General features: G+C 37.7%; 1 protein-coding gene across 34 annotated transcripts in view; it reads right to left on the bottom strand.

Annotated features, from left to right (window-relative positions):
- The window catches only part of MLIP (muscular LMNA interacting protein), a 283,089-nt gene that overhangs the window by 204,034 nt on the left and 56,459 nt on the right, over positions 1-22,596 (bottom strand). For 14 of the 34 annotated variants that reach the window (XR_013534304.1, XM_078369389.1, XM_078369391.1 and 11 more), the window contains exon 2: positions 11,597-11,717. The exons of the other annotated variants lie outside the window; for them this stretch is intronic. Coding sequence is in view for 13 of the 14 variants with exons in the window: in XM_078369389.1 (XP_078225515.1) it covers positions 11,597-11,644 (48 nt within the window). In the remaining variant the exon portion in view is untranslated. The remainder of the gene's footprint in view (positions 1-11,596; positions 11,718-22,596) is intronic. 34 annotated transcript variants of the gene reach the window in all.

Genomic DNA, 22,596 nt, shown 5'->3' with positions numbered 1-22,596 from the left:
TCAAATTGGTAAAAGTTCTGGTGGGGTTATTAAAATTCAACTAACCAATCACAAATCCACCTAGACACAGTAGAGAAAAGCAAGGACAAATAAACAAAGTCACTTTGAATAAAAATTCAGTAAGAAGCATATAGAGATTTCCCTGATTATTATATAGGGCTTTAGAATTTTTTTTTTTTGAAACAGAGTTTTGTTCTTGTTGTCCAAGCACGAGTTCAGCTCACCACAACCTCTGCCTCCCAGGTTCAAGTGATTCTCCTGCCTCAGCCTCCCAAGTAGCTGGAATTGCAGGAATGCGCCACGGCACCCAGCTAATTTTGTATTTTTAGTAGAGACAGGGTTTCTCCATGTTGGCCAGGCTGGTCTCGAACTCCCGACCTCAGGTGACCTGCCCACCACAACCTCCCAAAGTGCTGGGATTACAGGCATGAGCCACTGCACCAGGCCAGGAATTTTTTTTTCTCAAACAAATGTAGCAACTGGTTTTTTTTTTTTGCAAATGAAGAAGTTAGAAAATTTGGAATTTATTAGCCAGTTTAAGAATTTCTGTCCCTATCACTTCCAGGCTGTTTTCAGTGTACCAGATGTTTCATATCTAGTGTTTCTAATCCCTCACAGGCATATTTTCCCCCATTTTAAAGACAGCAAAACTGAATATTTGCCCAAGTTAGTATAACTAACAGATGACACAGTTGGGCTTTGAACTCAGGACTGGTGTCCCCATGGTTGGCGTCATTTTTTGATGCCACTCAGCTTCAGCAGCTGTGTGAATACTTTATAGCATACAGCAATTTCCAGTGTAAACATTGGCACAAGAAGACACTCCCATTCGTTTTCATAAATTAAGCCAAACCCCAGCTATTTTCCCTTATTTACTGACCTCCTTACCGCAAAACATTAAGATGATTGATCTTTCAGAAAGACAAGGGAACTAGGATACTTGCATTGTAATCGAAAGGTATTTGTTTTTTAAAAGGAGAATATGAGAGCCAACAGAAAAAAAGATCATCACGTTGACTTAATTTTTTCTCAAGGAAAGAAAAACAATCCCATGCTCACTCACCTCCCACACCAAGTCTGGAGGCTTGTAGTGATTAGCAACAGAATTCCCCCATTCCAGTTCAATTCACACATCTGCAAGGTGTAGGCAGGTTCCAGGGCTGAACACTCAACTGCTATAAAAGCAATTACATATTTCTACCTATCACAGGCACCTACTGGAAGCCATTTATCAATACTGCTTCAAAAAAAAAACACATCAATGTCAAACTAAAAAGATAACAAACGTGGTAGATATTCAGCTTTTAAAAACTGTTGAAAAGCGTTACCCAACAAAATATGGCTCAAAAGCAAAACAAATCGCTGTAAGATAAATCAATCTCAAAAAAGTAAAACTTAAATTGGTTTTAGCACAGATTAAAAATGTGAATTCATGAATACTAGCCGATTCATTGCTGCTTGGAAGAATTTTTTATTATAAATTGTGGACTTAATATCTGATCTGATAAGCCTTGAAAATAATTAAATCTAAATAAGTGAACTGAATGTAGATATACCTTCATTTAGTTGTGTCTTTGAAAGAGGAATTTAAATTTCACATTCTCTTGAAAATGTAAGATTTAAGTTATATTAAGAATTGCAAAGATTGATAGTCATTTGAGATCTGTGACCTGTCCTCTAAGCTAGTGGTTCTCCAAGTCAGTTTCTGGAGCAGCAGTGTGGCATCTCCTGAAAATGTGTTAGAAAGGCAAATACTCAGGCCTTACCCCAGACTTGCTAACTCAGAAACTCTGCAAATGCGGCTCAGGAGACTATATTTTAACAAGATTTTAGAAAATTCTAAAATCTGACAACCACTGTTCTAAGATCCATAAACTCAGGTAACCTGGCTTACAAAAACTGATTAAAAACATGTGTTTAGAACTAACTGAGAAAAGTAAATTACAGGAGTTCTCTACTTGCAGAAACTAAAAGTTTATTTGCAAAATACTTTGTTGCTCTTTTTTTCATAATATACTAAATGAATGCACTAAAATTCTCAGTCTAATTCACAAAGCCAATTCAACTTGTAAACTTAGTGCTATCATACTAAAAATACTATTTAATAGGTATCCTAATGGGATGTCCTTTCAGAAAAGTTAAGTATGTAAACCTGAAAGTTGATACAAGGAGGTAGCTGACATTAGGAAGGATCAGCTTGCAACTGCAAAAAGAAACTCCAAATTCTACCCCCCAGGTCTCCTACTCCCACTTTCAGGCCAACTCCACTGGGAGAGAAGGACAGTTTGAAAGTCAGGCAATATTTCAAGGGAGGATTTGCAGGGAATGGGTCCCATCAGACAGAAGAGTGTGAGTGAGGACTGTGCCGTTGGACCTCTGATAATGTGGGGCAATGTTGAAGGAAGGGGGTGGCAAAAGTCTCCAGGGATTTCAAAGCTACTGCTTCTCACAAGAAGCTGACAAAGTCAACAACAGTCCCTGGGGCAGAAGAAGAAAAAAGGAATTCCTGAAAAGTATCTCTTTGCATCTATAGACCATTTTTTCCTCAGGCATTTGTAAGCAGGGAAGAATGAAATTTGTAGAGCTTTAGTTCATCAGTCATTTAATATACAAAATATTCACAGAGGGAAGGACAGCAAGATTATTTTGGATGAAAGACTCAGACAAGACTTGATGTTTCTACTCTGCTTAATGATATCATGGTGACAACTCAATGTCAATCACACACAGTATGCTTCGAGCAGCAGAATCTTGGGAAACTCCAGAATGCTATTACTAACATTAATGAGCACCACCATACACAGTGCTTCATTTCACTCAGAGTATGGCAGACTCTACAGGAGCCAGAACTATAATACTGTCATTCAGAAACAGAGAAGACAGATGCCCAAATCATGGGATTTCCAAGGTCAGTGGGAGGATTCCTTTATCTCCAAATTGTTATAGGACCAACAGGATTTATGACCACTGCCCAGTGACAGACCCATTACACTGAGACAGCAGAAAGGCAGCAGAGAAAGATTTATTAATGATTGCAAAGTACCAAGGGAGGAGATGGGAGGAGAAGCTCAAGTCTATCTCCTCTGGGAACAGAGAAGTTCTAGAGCAGGTTTTTTAAAGACTTCTTGAGCATGAGAAGCTGGAAAATTGGAGTCATTGACTGGTCAGGGAAAGGGGGATGAAATCATCACGATGTAAAAACTGCATTTTTTGGTGAGTCAGTGCCTCATGGGGTCCTTCAGACCAGCTGAGTCAGCGGGGTCTTTTAGATCAGCTGGTATCAGTGGGGGTCACTGGGATCAGCTGGCATTAGGAGTTTGATCAGTATGCAAGACCTTTTCACCACTATAGCCTATTGCCCTGGTAAGCATCAGGATGATATATTTCTCAGAAATGACCAAAGGGAAAACAATGCTTTATAATGCTCAGGTTGTTATCTGTGGAACAGTTAAGGGGAACTGTAATTCTGTAACAGGGTGTACATGTTTGTGAGGCAATAGGCACCAAAGAACTATGAAGAAGTAGGTCAGAGAGCCAGCTGACTTCATGACTAATGTCACATGTGCAGTAAGCTTGGTTTATTTTCATTTCTCCCTCTATCTTTTTTCCTGATAAATTTTATGAAGTTTATATGGGCAGTTTCAAAATTACAAGGCATGGCTCATGAAGTAAGATTTAAAAAAAAAAAAAAACATATTCATATGAATATTGCCTACAAAGAATTTACCATGGACAGTCTATGTTTACTTGTTTCTATTGCTCAAATTATTTTTGAAACTTCTCCCTTTGAATTAACTTTAAAATTCATTTATATTTTTAAGAAAATTGGTTCTGCTGCCTTAAATTTATACCTTTTTTAAAAAAATCCTAAACAGGTTAACAGATTGTATTGAAAGACAATCATTTGGAGGATCCAAGATGGCCGAATAGGAACAGCTCTGAGTGCAGTTCCCTGCAAGAACAGCGCAAAGGGTGAGTGCTCATCACATTTCCAAACAAGTTTTCACTGCCTACAGACAAGAAGATTCCTAGGCCAAAAAGTGCCATGAGTTTTCAGCACAGTGTTTTCAGCCGGTGCTGGGTTGGAGCACAGAAACTCACACAAGTCTGGGTGGCTGTTTCCATGGGCACCTGGAATGCCTGGGAGACAGAGCTGCCCATTCCACTGAAAGGAAGGGGGCTGAGACAGGAAGCCAGGTGATCTGGCTTGGCAGGTACCGCCCCCACAAAACAAGCAATCTGAAAGGCTCTGCAAGTGCAGCTGGACTCAGGACAGTCCAGCTCAATGGGGGTAAGGGCACCCGCCACTACCAAGGCAGTCCACCAGTACCTAGTCAGTTCACACAGCAGCTAGGCAGAGCCTGCAGCAGCTCAGCAACACCACTGCTGGCAGACTGTGACTAGACTACTCCATGCAGGGCAGGGTATCTATGAAAAAAGGTAGCAGCACAACAGGAACTTATAAATAAAGCTAACCTTCCTAAGACAGAGCACCTGGGAAAAGAGGAGCTTATGAGTTCAGCTGCAGCAGACTTAAAAGTACCTGCCCAGCATCTCTGTACAGAACAATGGAGCTTCCAGCATAGCACTTGAGCTCCTATAAGGGACAGACTGTCTCCTTAAGCAACTCCCTAACCCCCCATATACCCAAAGAGACACCTCATAAAGGAGAGCTCAGGCCAACATCTGGCAGATACCCTTCTGGGAGGAGGACAGCAGAGGAAGAAACCGGCTACAACCCTTACTGTTCTGCAGACCCCACAGGTGATCCCCAGGCAAGTGGGGTGTGGAGTGGACCTCCAGCAGTCCTGAAGCAGAGGGGCCTGACTGTTAGAAGGAAAACTAAGAAGCAGAAAGAAATAGCTTCAACATCAACAAAAAGGGCATCTACTCAGAGACCCCATCTGAAAGTCACTAACTACAAAGACCACAAGTAGATAAAGTCATTAAGATGAGAAGGAAGCAGCTCTAAAAGTTGAAAACACCAAAAACCAGAACACCTCTCCTCCTCCAAGGGATCACAAGGAATCAAAGATGGATGGAGAATTAATCTGATGAACTGACAGAAACAGGCTTTAGAAGGTAGGTAATAACAAACTTCTCAGAGCTCAAAAAAAACATGCTAACCTCATGCAAAGAAACTAAGAACCTAGAAAAAAGGTTAGATAAGATGCTAACTAGAATAAACAGCCTTGAGAAGAATATAAATGACTTGATGGAGCTGAAAACCACAGCACAAGAACTTCACGAAGCATACACAAGTTTCAATAGCCAAATTGACTAAGCAGAAGACAGGATATCAGAGATTGAAGATGAACTCACTAAAATAAAACAAGAAGGCAAAATTAGAGAGAAAAGAGTGAAAAGAAATGAACAAAGCCTCCAAGAAATGTGGGATCATGTGAAAAGACCTAATCTACATTTGATAGGTATACCTGAATGTGACAGAGAGAATAAATCAAAGCTGGAAAACACCCTACAGGATATCATACAGGAAAACTTCCCCAATCTAGCAAGAAAGGCAAATATTCAAGTCAAAGAAATACAGAGAACACCACAAAGATATTCCTCAAGAAGAGCAATCTCAAGGCACATAATCATCAGATTCACCAGGGTTGAAATGAAGGAAAAAATGCTAAAGGCAGCCAGAGAGAAAGGACAAATCACCCACAAAGGGAAGCCCATCAGACTATAGCAAATCTCTCAGCAGAAACCCTACAATCCAGAAGAGAGTGGGGACCAATATTTAACATCCTTAAAGAAAATAACTTTCAACCTAGAATTTCATATCCAGCCAAACTAAGCTTCATAAATGAAGGAGAAATAAAATCCATTATGAACAAGCAATTGCTGAGAGATTTTGTGACCAGCAGACCTGCCTTATAAGAGTTCCTGAAAGAAGCACTAAACATAGAAAGGAACAACCAGTACCAGCCACTCCAAAAATGTACCAAATGACAAAGAGCATCGACACAATGAAGAAACTGTATCAACTGACGGACAAAACAACCAGCTAGCATCAAAATTGCAGGATCAAATTCACATGCAATAATATTAACCTTAAATGTAAATGGGTTAAATGCCCCAATCAAAAGACACAGATTATTAGCAAATTGGATAAAAAGCCAAAAACCATTGGTGTGCTGTATTCAGAAAACCCACCTCATGTACAAGGACACACATAGGCTAAAAATAAAGGTATGGAGGAAGATTTATCAAGCAAATAGAGAGCAAAAAAAAAGCAGGAGTCGCAATCCTAGTCTCTGTTAAAATGGACTTTAAACCAACAAAGATCAAAAGAGACAAAGAAGGGGATTACATAACGGTAAAAGGAACAATGCATCAAGAAGAACTAACGATACTAAATTTATATGCACCTAATACAGGAGCACTCAGCTGCAAGTTCTTTTTTTTTTTTTTTTTTTGAGATGGAGTTTCACTCTTGTTACCCAGGCTGGAGTGCAATGGCGTGATCTCGGCTCACTGCAACCTCCGCCTCCTGGATTCAGGCAATTCTCCTGCCTCAGCCTCCTGAGTAGCTGGGATTACAGGCACGCGCCACCATGCCCAGCTAATTTTTTGTATTTTGAGTAGAGACGGGGTTTCACCATGTTGACCAGGATAGTCTCGATCTCTTGACCTTGTGATCCACCCGTCTCGGCCTCCCAAAGTGCTGGGATTACAGGCTTGAGCCACCATGCCTGGCCAGCTGCAAGTTCTTAATGACCTACAAAGAGACACAGACTCCCACACAATAATAGTGGGAGACTTTAACACTCCACTGTCAATATTAGATCAACAAGACAGAACATTAACAAGGATATCCAGGACTTGAGCTCAGATCTGAACGAAGCAGACATAATAGACATCTACAGAAATCTCCAACCCAAATCCACAGAATATATATTCTTCTCAGATTCACATGGCAACTACTCTAAAATTGACCACATAATTGGAAGTAAATCACTCCTCAGCAAATGCAAAAGAACGGAAATCATAACAAACAGTCTCTCAGACCACAGTGGAATCAAATTAGAACTCAGAATTCAGAAACTAACTCAGAACTACACCAATTCATGGAAACTGAACTGGCTCCTGAATGTCAACTGGATAAACAATGAATTGAAAGCAGAAATGAAGATGTTCTTTGAAACCCGTGAGAACGAAGATACAATGTACCAGAATCTCTGGGACACATTTAAAGCAGTGTCTAGAGGGAAATTTGTAGCAATAAATGCCCACATGAGAAGCAAGGAAAGATCTAAAATCAACACCCTATCATCAAAATTGAAAGAGCTAGAAGAAGAAGACAAAAAACTCAAAAGTTAGCACAAGACAAGAAATAACTAAGATCAGAGCAGAACTGAAGGAGATAGAGACACAAAAAAAAACCCTTCAAAAAATCAATAAATCCAGGAGCAGTTTGTTTTAAAAGATCAACAAAATAGACCACTAGCCAGATTAACAAAAAAGAAAAGGGAGAAGAATCAAATAGATGCAATAAAAAATGATAAACAGGATATCACCAATGACTCCACAGAAATACAAACTAAAATCAGAGATTACTACAAAAACCCCTATGCACATAAACCAGTAAACCTGGAAGAAATGGATGAATTCCCGGACAACTGCACCCTCCCAAGCCTAAACCAGGAAGAAGTTGAAACCTTGAACAGACCAGTAACAAAGGCTGAAGTTGAGGTAGCAATTAATAGCCTAGCAACCAAAAAAAGTTCAGATCCAGACAGGTTCACAGCTGAATTCTACCAGATGTACAAAGAGGAGCTGGTAACATTCCTTCTATTCCAAACAATACAAAAAGAGGGAATCCTTCCCAAATCAATTTATGAGACCAACATCATCCTGATGCCAAAACCCAGCATAGACTCAACAAGAAAAGAAAACTTCAGGCCAATCTCCATGATGAACATAGATGCAAAAATCTTCAATAAAATACTGGCAAACCAATTGCAACAGCACATCAAAAAACTTATCCATCACGGTCAAGTAGGCTTCATCCCGGGTGTGCAAGGCTGGTTCAACATATGCAAGTCTATAAACATAATCCATCACATTAACAGAACCAAAGACAAAAAACACGTGATTATCTCAGCAGATACAGAGAAGGCATTCAACAAAATTCAACAGCGCTTCATGCTAAAAACTCTCAACAAACTAGGTATCGAAGGAACATATCTCAAAATAATAAAAGCTATTTATGACAAACCTACAGCCAATATCATACTGAATGGGCAAAAACTGGAAGAATTCCCTCTGAAATCTGGCACTAGACAACGATGCCCTCTTTCACCATTCCTATTCAATATAGTATTGGAAGTTCTAGCCAGAGGAATCAGGCAAGGAAGAAAATAAAGGGTATTCAGTTAAGAAAACAGAAAGTCAAATTGTCTCTATTTGCAGACGACATGATTGTATATTTAGAAGACCCTATCATCTCAGCCCAAAATCTCTAAACTGATAAGCAACTTCAACAAAGTCTCAGGATACAAAATCAATGTGCAGAAATAACAAGCATTTCTATATACCAACAACAGACTAACAGAGAGCCAAATCATGAGCAAACTCCCATTAACAATTGCTACAAAGAAAATAAAATACCTAGGAATACAACTAACAAAGGATGTCAAGGACCTCTTCAAGGAGAACTACAAACCACTGCTCAAGGAAATAAGAGAAGACAAAAAGAGATGGAGAAAGATTCCATGTTCATGGTTAGGAAGAGTCAATATCATGAAAATAGCCATACTGCCCAAAGTAATTTATAGATTCAATGCTATCCCCATCAAGCTACCAATGACCTTCTTCACAGAACTGGAAGAAAACCACCTTAAACTTCATATGGAACCTAAAGAAAGCCCACACAGCCAAGACAATCCTAAACAAAAAGAACAAAGCCGGAGGCATCATGCTACCTGATTTTAAACTATACTACAAAGCTACAGTAATAAAAGCAGCATGGTACTGGCACCAAACATAGATATAGACTGAAGGAACAGAACAGAGGTCTCAGAAGCAACACCACACATCTACAACCATCTGATCTTTGACAAACCTCACAAAGACAAGCAATGGGGAAAGGATTTCCTGTTTAATAAATGATGTTGAGAAAACTGGCTAGCAGTGTGCAGAAAGCAGAAACTGGACCCCTTCCTGGCACCTGACACTAAAATTAACTCCAGATGAATTAAAGACTTAAACATAAGACTGAATACCATAAATACCCTAGAAGAAAACCTAGGCAAAACCATTCAGGACATAGGCATAAGCAAGGAATTCATGACTAAAACACCAAAAGCATTGGCAACAAAAGCTAAAATAGACAAATGGGACCTAATTAAACTCCAGAGCTTCTGTACAGAAAAAGAAGTAATCATTAGAGTGAACCAGCAAGCAACAGAATGGGAAAAAATTTTTGTAATCTACCGATCCAACAAAGGGCTAATATCCAGAATTTACAAAGAAATAAAACAGATTTACAAGAAAAAAGCAAACAAACCCATCCAAAAGTGGGTGAAGGATATAAACAGACACTTTACAAAAGAAGACATATGTGAGGCCAACAAACATATGAAAAAATACTCATCGTCACTGATTATTAGAGAAATGTAAATCAAAACCACAATAAGATACCACCTCACGCCAGTTTAAATGGCAATCATTAAAAAATCTGGAGACAACAGATGCTGGAAAGGATGTGATGAAATAGGAACACTTTTACACTGTTGGTGAAAGTGTAAATTAGTTCAACCATTGTGGAAGATAGTCTGACACTTGCTTAAGGAACTAGAAATAGAAATTCCATTTGACCCAGCAATCCCATTACTGAGTGTACACCCAAAGGATTATAAATCATTCTATTTTAAAGACACATGCACATGTATGTTCATAGCAGCACTGTTTACAATAGCAAAGACCTGGAACCAACCCAAATGCCCATTGACGATAGACTGGACAAGGAAAATGTGGCCATAAAAAAAACGATGAGTTTGTGTCCTTTGTAGAGACTGGATGAATCTGGAAACCATCAAACTGACACAAGAACAGAAAATCAAACACAGCATGTTCTCACTCATAGGTGGGTGTTGAACAATGAGAACACAGGGACACAGGGAGGGGAGCATCACATACTGGGGTTTGTTGGGGGGCAGGGGGAGGGACAGCAGGGTGGTGGGGAGGTGTGGGAGGGTTAACATGCAAAGAAATGCCAGATGTAGGTGATGGGGAGATGGAGGCAGCAAATCACATTGCCATGTGTCTACCTATGCAACAATGCTGCATGATCTGCACATGTACCCCAGACCCTAAAGTCTAGTTAAAAAAAAAAAGAAACCATTGCCAAATCCAAAAAAAAAAGACAATGATTTATCATATGTCTCAAAAGAGACTCAAAAGATTAGGATTCTGGCTACTAAGAAATAGAGAAAGAATTCTTCTCCAGGAAGTTTTTGAAATTAGCAATATTATGCAATATGACTATAGCCTATGAATATAACACCTGTGATAGAAACAGCATTCATGCCTATTCAAGTCTGTCATGTTCATTAAAACATATATCATTGTTATAGCAAAGCAGATGCATGCAAAGCATCCTCATAATAGAAGACTATATAGTACCTGATATTTTATTATTATTGATTTATTATTTTTTGTAAACCATTTCTCTGCTCCTGAAGATCTTTTAAAAAATGCAAATACTTAGAAGAGAATCAATACATTAAGTCACCTACATTTTATATAAGTGGTTCTCCACTCTATCCAAACTGTTCATCTTAATTCCATCTAAGGGATCTATGAATAGCATTCAATGGGTCGATGATGGAAAATATATTACGTTTTGTTTTTCTTAATCTCTAACTTTCCTTCAATTATGAATATAATCAATCAACTGCTATAGAAATAGCACTATCTGTGACATTGATACCAATAAAAATCATAGATATTTTACATGTTGTATATATAGCAAAATATCACTTGTTTTCACCACTACATTGAAATTACAATACTTCTTAGAACTATTTCTGAATCTTATACTAAACACGCTTTTTAAAATATGCTAAGAAGAAGACTATAGGTCCATCAAACTGCCAAAAGAGTGCATGATTCAAGAAAGATAAAGAATCCTTGCCTTATATAACAAGTCACCTTATTTATTTTTCTGTTTGACCAGGGCAACAACAACAACAAAAATCCCAGGATACCATTATACCTGTGAAAAAGTTTCCACAGATTGGAAGGCAAATCTTGCATGTTATAAATTTGACATGCCTTGCCTTTTTCAGAAACAAAAGCAGAGACACAGTTCTAGAGGCACATTACATTAGCTATCAGCTTGGAAATCACTGACTGGATATACTAGTATGTGTCTGTGGGTAAAATGTAAGCAGAGAATCCATGTTTAAAGCACTGGATTCTTACCAACCCATTATCTAGGATATTAATCATGGGAGCAGAGGGGGAAATAAAAATACAAAAAAATCTGACATCATATCAAACTTCTAGACCATCATGATTCTAAGGCTCTTTGAAAATTGAAGGAGAATGACAAAAATGATAAGTGAGACAGAGACTGACTTACAGGATAAGTTGGACAGCTGTCACAGTGAACAGTAAAGCAGTCGTGCATGGGTATCAGGAATGGCTCATCATTTAACACTTAACATGACAGAGAGCAAACAATTATTTGGTGTGCTTTATCCCTAAAAGTAACAGAGAAGGGAGAAAACGGAAGAAAGTAAGAAACTGTATAGCAGACACTCTGTGACAAAAATTTTAAAATCCTTAGCAAAAAAGATTGTTCAGTGAGCCAAAAAAAATCACTTTTGAAGTTAACCATTCCACATTTTTCCAGGTTTCACTATAACTTTCCAAAGAATTATGTTGACAAAACTTTACAGTACCAAAGAGAAATAGGAAATAGTTTAGGCTTCTCTTATTCAGTCTATTATGCTCAAATTAAACTACAGCTGATTTTTTTTAAAGAAAAAATTTTTTCTTAAATTTTTTAGTAAAGTTGGCCCTCCATATAGATGAATTCTGCTTCCCTGGATTCCACAAACTACAGATCAAAAAATTCACAAAAAAGGTGTTTATGTTGCCTTTTTTCTTGTTATTACTTCCCAAACAATGCAGTATAACAACTCTTTACATAACACTTACATTTTATTCGGTATTATAAGTAATCCAGAGATGATTTAATGTACAAGGGAGGATATGCGTAGGTTATATACAAATACTACACCATTTTATGTCAGGGACTTGAACATTCTCAGATTTTGGTATCTGCAGGAGGTACTGAAACCAATCCCCTTTGAATGTTGAAGAAAGAATGTACTTTAATTTTAAAATAAGAAGCATAATTTTCATCCAACATTTGTAAAGGTCTTGAGTGGAACATATATTATGTTAATGTATTTGTTTATTCGTTATCTGTATATATTCTAATGAGAAAGATTAATCCATCTAATTGGAAGGAAAAGAATACCATACTCTGAATAATCTCGAAATTATCTCAAGAAACAAATGCATCTCTAGATCTGACAAATAAAATGAATAAACTAGTATAAAAATTAAGTAAACCTTAAGTGAATTTGCAACCCTGGATTGCAGGCATGGAGATGCAGCATAGATTCCTAAGACACGTGGAACACCATTGAATATGAGCAAAGTGACCTGTGGATGTGTCCTGTACTAGTCAGGGCAATCAGCACTTGCTGTGGGTGATAGTACGAATGTGGAGCACATCTGTAAAACTGTCCTTTTTTCTAGAATGTTTTCCCATTGACTTCTCAGAGTTGACATGTCCTTCGCAGCTACACCACCTGGCTATGAGTTAGAGCACACATGGCCCAGACAAGGTTAATCACAGATATAGACAGTGGAGGATAGCAGAATTCTGGAAAAAGCTGGATCGGGAATTAAATCCTGGATCAAAGTCCTGGCTCTGAAATTGACTAGCTAGCCGTTGAAGGGGCAAGTTACCTAACTCTTTATGTCTCAAATATATCATCTATCAAATGAATATTATATAAATCTCATCTCATAAGTTATCATGGGAAACAAGGTTAAAAATATATTCAATGTGTTTCAAGACTGCTGTTTAAACTGACAAAAAGTACTCCATTATATTCTCAGTCTATGTTAAAGTATTCACATCTGACCTAAGCTAGACCAACAACTTTTTTCTGGATTTCTTAAATTGAGGAATGGATTGTTGAAACCCATCCTCCTTGGATGACAAGGTGTTACAAAATAAAATCCTGGAGCCGCTAGTGGTCTTCTGTTGTCACCTACGTGGCAACCACATTTTTCAGTCAGAAAGAAAGAAGCTGGGGGTTGTTGGGGGGCGGGGCGCGGTCAGTGCAGTCACTCACCTGTAATCCCAGCACTTTGGGAGGCTGAGTCCAGTGGATCATTTGAGGTCAGGAATTCGAGACCAGAAGACCAACATGGTGAAACCCCATTTCTACTAAAAATACAAAAATTAGCCAGGCATGGTGGTGGGTGCCTATAATCCCAGCTACTCAGGTAGCTGAGCCAGGAGAATAGCTTGAACCCAGGAGGCAGAGGTTGCAGTGAGCAAAGATTGTGCCACTGCACTCCAGCCTGGGCAATAGAGCCAGACTCAGTCAAGAAAGCAAGAAAGAAAGAGAGGGAGAGCAGGAGAGAGGGAGGCAGGTGGGCAGGCGGGCGGGTGGGCAGGTGGCTAAATGAAGAAAAATCTAGAGGAGAACCTGGCCACTATAATCTAAAAATCTAGAGGAGAACCTGGCCACTATAATCTAAAAATCTAGAGGAGAACCTGGCCACTATAAATCCCGGTTTTAGATGTTCCTGAGGGCCTGTGTATCCTGAGCTCGGCTGAGACTTGGATTTTTCAATCTGGGCTTGATGCATAGGTGGGTAAATACTGCTTTAGCCTTAAGTATATAAAGTTTGACTCCCATCACTTACACTCTGAACTGATTACCACCGTGAGTTTTGTGGCATCTTGGATTTCCTCAGTCTCCACCTACAAGTATTCAATGTATATGCAGAAGAATGCTTTTCACTTTCCTGCCTTTGTGCTGTGAATATTAAAATGCAGAATTGACTTCAGGCTATGAGCCCTTCAACCTAAGAGAATCTCAAAATGCTGATTGCCTGTTTAGAAGAGAGCAGTAAAATTTAGCCTTAACTTGGGGAAAGTGACCAAATTTATTTCTAGAATGTGAATTAGAATAAGGTGATAATTCTAAAGAAGTCAAATTTTATTTCTATTTTTAAATAATCTGCTACACTAAGGATTCTACAGAAGCTGTGGAAGGTTAATTAGGGACAGTTCTAAAAGAAAGAATTAAATAAAGTGCCAATTTTGGATTTTTCCCTTTGTTTTATTTCTTCCTGTGTATTTTGTTGAACTTCTTGGGCACTTAATTAATGGCAACTATCAAACAGTATGTCAAAGTCAATTTCTGTCTTCTTTATATCAATTTCAGTATATTTGATTAATTCAGTTGCAAATACATACAATATACTGAATTAATCTCAGTGTCATGCTAAAGATCAAACGCCAACTCACGAATTTTAAAATTCATGATAGTTCTTCCATTAATCTCAACTTCCCTTTTTCCCCAAAAGAGACTATGCCTTGATAAATAAATGCCTTCAGTAAATTACGGTGTATTTGTTTTCCACACAGATGTTGGAATTTCATAAGATTTCCCAAATATTTTCATGTGTCAATGCCTCTTATAAAGGCAGAAAAGCTTAGGTAATTTAGTTTGAAAATGACTCTCATGGCCTCAAAATGGGAATGAAGGTAGGTTTCTTTTCCTCTGGATATTACCTATGTTGAATATTTTGGTTTAAACTAAATCCTCACTTCATCAAAGTAATCTCTTTTTTTACTTAATTCCCATGGTTTTTGGATGAGACATCACTTCCTAGTTAGTATTTCATTAATTTGTAGTCATGTGTATCTTCTGTATTTGACTGGAATGGCACTGAGGGCTGAGTGTGTAGCTTCCCACAGCACCTGACTCAATGTCTTATACATAATGTTTGCAGAACTAACAAATCAACTGTGAAACCAATCTATTTCTCATTAAATTATAATATAATGCTTGGAGTAATGCCTATTGCCTTCCCTCCATCAATATAACCTACACTCTGCTTAAACTGACCTCCCTAAGTAAGGAAATTTGGCATTGTGCTATACAGAGCAATCTAAATAACAGAAGAAGTTCACTTGTCCCAAATATTCAGATGGTTGTGCACACACATGCACACACATACTGCTTAGAAATTCTTTCTCAAATGAGAAAGGAAAAGTGCATCTGCCATTTACCCATCAACTTGAGTTCGTTTAGTCAATTTTTTTGTTTCCTAAAGCCTCAGGAATTAGGATAAGAAGAGTTTTCTGAGCCAAATATGTAACACACATTTAATGCTAATAGAAAAATGTGTTTATTATTTTGAGGACACCTGGCTGTGTGTGTATGTCTGTGTGTGCACGTGCATGCTCATGCGTATCCTGATAAATAGAAATGTTTAAGTCTTTGACATAATAATTCAAATTTTGGAATTTAGTCTAAGTAAATAATTTGAAAATTGTTTTAATTAACACACAGTTATAACAGCAGTTTAAATGAAAATATAAAAACAGTTCAAATTGTCCATAATAGAAAAATTGTTCAACAAGATTTAAGCAGCAATTTGATTATGATTCTACATCTAAGATAAATGTAGAAAGGATATATAAAACAATAGTGGGAAAAATAAAATACAAAATTATATATTCATATTGATGTACTTGATGTTTATGCATAAAATTTCTTATGTATGAAAACTAGAAGAATTTGTCAACAAAAGACTATATATTAGATAACAGAGTCAGAAATCCATTTTCTGTTATTGAAAAAATAATTTGAGTAAAAACTATCAAATACACAGAAAGTTGACGTAAAGACAAGGAGGGGTGATGAAAATTTGTATTAACTGGGAAAGTCACAGGTGGCGTAGGGTGATGTTACAGAGAGGAATTGGAAGCCCATGGGAAGAATAGCTGGAAACACAGGAGAATGGAGAGCACCAAAATCCACCCAACCACTTCAGACGCTGTCTAAGATTGACCTGCCTGAAGCATCCCAGAGAGGCAAGGGTCTTCCTTAGAAGAGATTTCATAACCTCATTTAGAATTATTCATAATTCTCATTGGTATATTTTTCCTTGTATTTTCTCAAATGCCCTTATGCTGTGGTTTAAGACTTTTGTCATTGCTTTTCCCCGGAAAGAAATAATGATGCAGTTAGCATTTATCCTTGGTACAAATCCCTTTATACATTTAGCAATATCTTCAAATATGCATCTAAATCCTTTTTAAAAGAATGAGAACTCTATCCTTCCTTGATTCTGTTTATTTAGCTGTGGCTTCAATATAATCAGAAATGATAATTCTTCATAATTTAGTCCTAATAAAAATAATAAACACGTTAGAATTTATCAGGTACTGTTCTGGGTGTTTGGCGTGGATCAACTGATTTTAGCCACACATAATCTACCTATGATGAAGGTACAGCTCATTCTCCTATTCAGATAAGAAAACCAAGGGACGAAGAAGTTTCTTGTCCAAGATTTTACAACTTTGTTCTAACAGAGCTAGGATTTAGACCAATAATCTAAATGAAGAGCCAATTGATCACATCTAATATTATCTCCATTAAAAATTATGAGTCTTAAAACTGGGAGAACTGTAAAATTCTGCCTTGAGATCAGTTTGTGTTTTCTGTGGTTGTTGTTGTATGTTGATAGGTTACTCTTAAACCAGGGCATTAAAAGGAGAAATTCTGGTTTTTTTTTTTTTATTAGGCTTAAAAATAACCCAGTTCTTACTGTATTTTAGGCTGTGCAAATTTTGCATAGTAGGTCTATACTTTCTGTTATTTATTTTAGGTGCAGAGGGTACATGTGCAGGTTTGTTACATGGGTAAACTGCATGATGCTAAGCTTTAGTATACCACTGACCCTGTAACCCAGGTAGTGAGCATAGTACCTGATAGGTAGTTTTTCCACGCACACTCCCTCTCCCACCCTCCCACCTCAAGCAGTCCCCAGTGTCTATTATTGTTCACATCTTCATGTCCATGTGTATTCAATGTTTAGCTCCCACTTATTATTTTTTTAAATTATGCTTTAATTTCTGGGGTACATGTGCAGATCGTGCAGGTTTGTTACATAGGTATACACATGCCATGGTAGTGCTTTGCTGCATCCACCACCCTGTCATCTACATTAGGTATTTCTCCTAATGCTATCCCTCTCCAATCCCCCCACCATCTGCTGTTCCACCCCAAGCCACCCTCCCAGGTCCCAGTGTGTGATGTTCCCCTCCCTGTGTCCATGTGTTCTCATTGTTCAACACCCACTTAGGAGTGAGAACATGCAGTGTTTGGTTTTCTGTTCTTGTGTCAGTTTGCTGAGAATGATGGTTTCTAGTTTGATCCATGTCCCTGCAAAGGACATGAACTCATCTTTGTTTATGGCTGTATAGTATTCTATAGTGCATATATGCCACCTTTTCTTTATCCAATCTGTCATTAATGGGCATTTGGGTTGGTTCCAAGTCTTTGCTACTGTGGACAGTGCCACAATAAACATCCATGTGTGTGTCTTTATATTGGGATGACTTATTATCCTTTGGGTATATATCCAGTAATGGGATTGCTGGGTCAAATGGTATTTCTATTTCTAGACCCTTGAGTAATTCCAATACTTCAGTAAACTACTAAAATTTATAAAAAGTAATTAGTCTTAGGAACAATTTAAAAATATGTATATACAAAGGAAGATGAATATATATATAAAACATATTCATATATAGTGAATATATATATCTAGGAAGATGCCCTGATAGGCATCTGCTTGTTAACTCTAGATTCTCCCAAACCTAAACTCAGAAGTAACAATATAGTGTACCTATGCAGTTGAATTCCCTAATGCTTCAAAAGTTACCAATTACAGAAGATAAAGTTACTTGGCTTAGCGTAATTGTAAATTAACTTCTTTGTCTTAGGTATTCCTGACTCATATTTTTCCTCATAAATTTCCTTTAAGAATACCAGGGCTGCAAGCTGACATTGATTCCCATGGCAGAGGTGCGGTGCAGCGGGGCATTTAGGGGGTAGGAGAGATATGTTTATTCTGGTAGTTACCAAAATTTGAAGGGCTTTTGAAAGAGACTTTGAGTCCTATGATTCTTCTATCACACAGTCTTCTTTACTGTGCCAATAAATTAAATATGCATATCATAGGCATTGATTGTGCAGAGGAGCAAGGGAAAGGGTGACAAATCTTTAACCATCAACAACTAGTGGTCTAAATGTTCACACTTCTAATGTTCCTTTCCCAAAATTGACTAAATCTAATCATATGCCCTGGGTGACAAATAAGTGTGTACCCATTGTTAACTCTTGACCCTGGGGATTGAATGAAGCCAAACACACAAAATAAACATATGAGTAAAAATTAAGTGGAGTCTATTGTTTCTCAGTTTCTTAATTTTAAGGCAAAATTATTCCAACATATCTGAATTCTTTCCAAACCAAAACCAATAATTTTTAGTAGTTGGAAAATAAGGGGTCATCAGTACTATAACCCCAAGCAACAAAAATCCAAACAAGAATAATATCTCAAGCAGGCTTAACTTGTTTCCAATTAAATACTAATTGGAAGTTCTTGATAAAACAAATTATTTAATTCGAAGCCATAAGTGTCCTTCCTAACTCTTAGTTTGTACCAATTAACTTCAGCATAGAATTCTAAAAGCACACAGTGAATTCTCCAAGGACAAACATCTGCCTTGAGCAATAAAATTTAGAACATGATTTTTATTACTATATATACTAAGAAAGCCTCCACACACACATGCCACCAATCTAGTTCTGCCTACCCTCACCCCAGTCCATTTAATCATGTCTATTTTTTACAAGCTTAGACTTTTTAGAACGAATCCACCTTGGTCAAATTTACTTACCATAACGATATTTGACCTGATAAAGCCAAATGGTTTGAATTGTTTAATGCCTATTTGCTGTATATTGACACCTAAATGAAAAGCAAGAAAATTGAACATATGTACAGAATTAACACACCATTGTTGAATATGCCAGATTCCTAACATCTTAATCAAATGCAAAGTGTTTCCTGCAAATATTACAAAAACAAATAAGCTTAAGCTGGAATTTTTTTCACCAATTAATTTTTAAAGTACACATATCCTCCCCACCCCTACCAACACACACACACATTGGTGCAGAGAGTATTAGGAGTACTTAGATTACAAGAGAAAGAAGGTCATAGAGGAAAAGAGGGATCTGAGAGATACGGGTAAGAAGAAAAAGACCTTATAATTTTACCTTTTGGTTTTTTTTGAGACAGAGTTTTGTTCTTGTCGCCCAGGCTGGAATGCAATGGCACAATCTTCACTCATGCAACCACCACATTCCCGGTTCAAGCAATTATCCTGCCTCAGCCTCCCAAGTAGCTGGGATTACAGGCATGCACTGCCACACCTGGCTTAATTTTTTTTTTCTTTTGGTGTTTTTAGTAGAGACAGGGTTTCACCCACCCTCCTTGGCCTCCCAAAGTGCTGGGATTACAGGCGTGAGCCACAACACCTGGCCCAATTTGACCCATATTAATCCTAGCCCTACGCATTCATTGATTTATTTGACAAACATTTATTGAGCACCCACTTTGTGATAGTCATTCAACCTGATCTCTGTCCAAAATATATATGAAAAGACTGTCTTAAAATTTAAAAATAGATATTAAAGTTAAGCCAGGATTAGCAGAGGATTAGAGCAGAATTCTGCTGAGAAATGAGTAAGTGCCACCTCAGTATTCCCTGTTCCTCACCTCTCTTCTTTCCCTTTTTTTTTTTTTTTTTTTTTGAAGATGTCTCGCTCTGTCACCAGGTGCTGGAGTGCTGTGGCGGAATCTCGGCTCAGTGCAACCTCTGCCTCCCAGGTTCAAACGATTCTGCTGCCTCAGCCTCCCGACTGGCTAGGACTACAGGTGTGCACCGCCATGTCCAAATAATTTTTGTATTTTTAGTAGAGATGGGTTTCACCATGTAAGCCAAGATGATCTTGATCTCTTGACCTCCAGATTCACCCGCCTCGGCCTCCCAAAGCGTTGGGATTACAGACATGAGCCACTGCTCCCAGCTTCTTCTCTCCCTTTCATCCTCCCACACTCCTGGGAACAGACAAAGAATGACAGGGTCCCACTTTATGGAAGGCTAGTAAATCAGATTACAGCAAAGGGTTCAGATGTAGAGTTTTAAAATAAGGAAATAGCCCGATTTATTTTAAAGGCACTTTGAGGGCTATTGGCTTGGCTATACTATGTAGGGTATGTGGAGAGGATATTCGGCAAAAAGCCCTTAAAACATCCCAAAACATTAAACAGAGTAGATGAATTGAATTCAAACAGTGTATTACAGAAAGCTTTGTCAGAATTTGAAAACAGGGAAAAGTGAAAATTGACAGTGGGATAATCAGGACATAATGAACAGAAAATGTGTTAGGAAGAACAAGTCATTTTGGAATAATGAAATAGATATTGTTTGGATTGGAAGCAAGAAACACTACAAAACAACCAAACAACAACAACAAAACTACACACTGTTAAAATAGAAAACAAATGATTCTCTGTTCAGGTTCCTCTTCGCCCTGTCGCTCAGATGGTCAAGGAATAGAATGTGTTTCTGTATGCTATTACCGTTTTGATCACGAAGGTGTCTAATGTAAAATTAGGTCATCTGGAAACAATTTTAGAAATCTCCTAAAATGAAATGTTTAAAATGTGTAGAGGGAAAATAAGTACATTTCAAAGCAGACTTTCAAAAGGCAATGGTTTAAAAAAAAATACAACCTACTTGAGAAAGTAATGGGATTGACACAAATCCCTAGGCAGTCCTGGAGCTATAACTGAACTAGGACTTCTAAACTAACCCTTGCTTTATCTTCCCACCCTTGCCAAGATTTTCCTAATAAACTCTCTAACACTCAGATCCCTTCTTTAGTCTTTTACATCTGCATTTTTTATGTTATTACAATACAAGTTGCACTCGTGGTTTACACTAATTCTTCAGTGCAAACTCCCTGAGGTAATATATTCACTTGTGCATCCCAATACTAGCACAGTGTTTAATACACAAATGGTCTCATTTATTGGATACCACTTAAATTCAATTTGTATGTTTTACTTCTGGAATTATATAAATTCTTCAAACATCAGAGTCTGGTGCCTGGTATAAAGCCTTGAGCACAATGAAATAATAATGACAGTGGTTATTTGCTTATTTTATCCACTTCACAGTTCGGGAAGAACATATACTACTGCATTTAATCTTCAAAGCAATCCAGTAAGCTGTGGTTTTATTTGCATTTATTGATAAGGAAACGAGCTCACATTTTGAGTAACCAACTCAAGACTACACAGCTGGTTAGTACAGTCTAGCACTCAGTTTCTCTTGATACAGCTTTGTCTACTTCTGATCTGGTCCTTGTCCTCAAGGAAAGTCACTCAGTTAACTTAGCCATCTCTATTTCCTTGCCTCCATCTCCTTCCTGAGCCAGTTGTATTTCTACTAATATGATGACATATTGCACAGCAACAGCAAGTCAGGGAAATGGCTCAGATGGGTGAAATTAACAAATTGTTGGCTACTGTTTCTAGAGTCCCAGACACTTCTAGATATCTCAACCCCTTTGGAGCTTTTGTAGGCTTTTCACCATTGTCCAAGTCAACTTTGACTGAGACATGTGAAACACAAACAGGTTTAAAATTCTTAGGCCCCCCCAAAAAATCAGTAAAATCTGAAACCTCTGTCATATCCCTAATCAAAATCCCAAGATCTCTCTTTCCTATTCGCCTCCATCTGATTTCTCCCTAGGGCACTGTTGCGGGGTGTGCATTGATCTTTGTGTATCTTCTTTATCAAATGTATGTATATAATTTTTTCTCTATTTGATTACTATCTTCATTATGTGATTGATCCTCATTTTATCTTTTCTGACTCCCTTTCTGCTAATTCATTGTCCTATTTAAATACTTTTTTTCTCAATCCCATTTTATATCTATCTAGTTCCAAAAATAAGAAATTAGAACAATTGTTGTTTATATAACCCATGACTTAAAATGTTTCCTACCCCCATTCCATTGATTTTCATTTTCATTAAAAGATACCCAAATGTAACTGATATGTATATTAGCTGAATGACAGTAAATGAGATAGCATGGTTCTGGTCAGAATGTACAGTAGGAGACACATCTTACAACTCTCAACACATATTCACTAAGTATGTAGCCAAAAAACATTCTTACCCAACTGTGCTTTCCTTCCAGTTTTCTCTGCCTCTGGCCCCTTTGAGACGTTTAGGAATGCTGGTTGTAATAGTGAAAAGCCAAATTACAACACAGGTAAATAACTTCTCTACTAAGATTTCTTATATCTCAATTGAACTTGTTATGAGGAAAGAGTTGCTAAAATAACTAGTATTCAGGAATGTCTTTTAAGCATAAAGCACTTTA

Source organism: Callithrix jacchus, chromosome 4 (assembly GCF_049354715.1).
Source record: "Callithrix jacchus isolate 240 chromosome 4, calJac240_pri, whole genome shotgun sequence".
NCBI lineage: Eukaryota > Metazoa > Chordata > Mammalia > Primates > Cebidae > Callithrix > Callithrix jacchus.
Note: the sequence above shows the minus strand (reverse complement) of the source record. Positions and strands in the feature narration are given on the sequence as shown.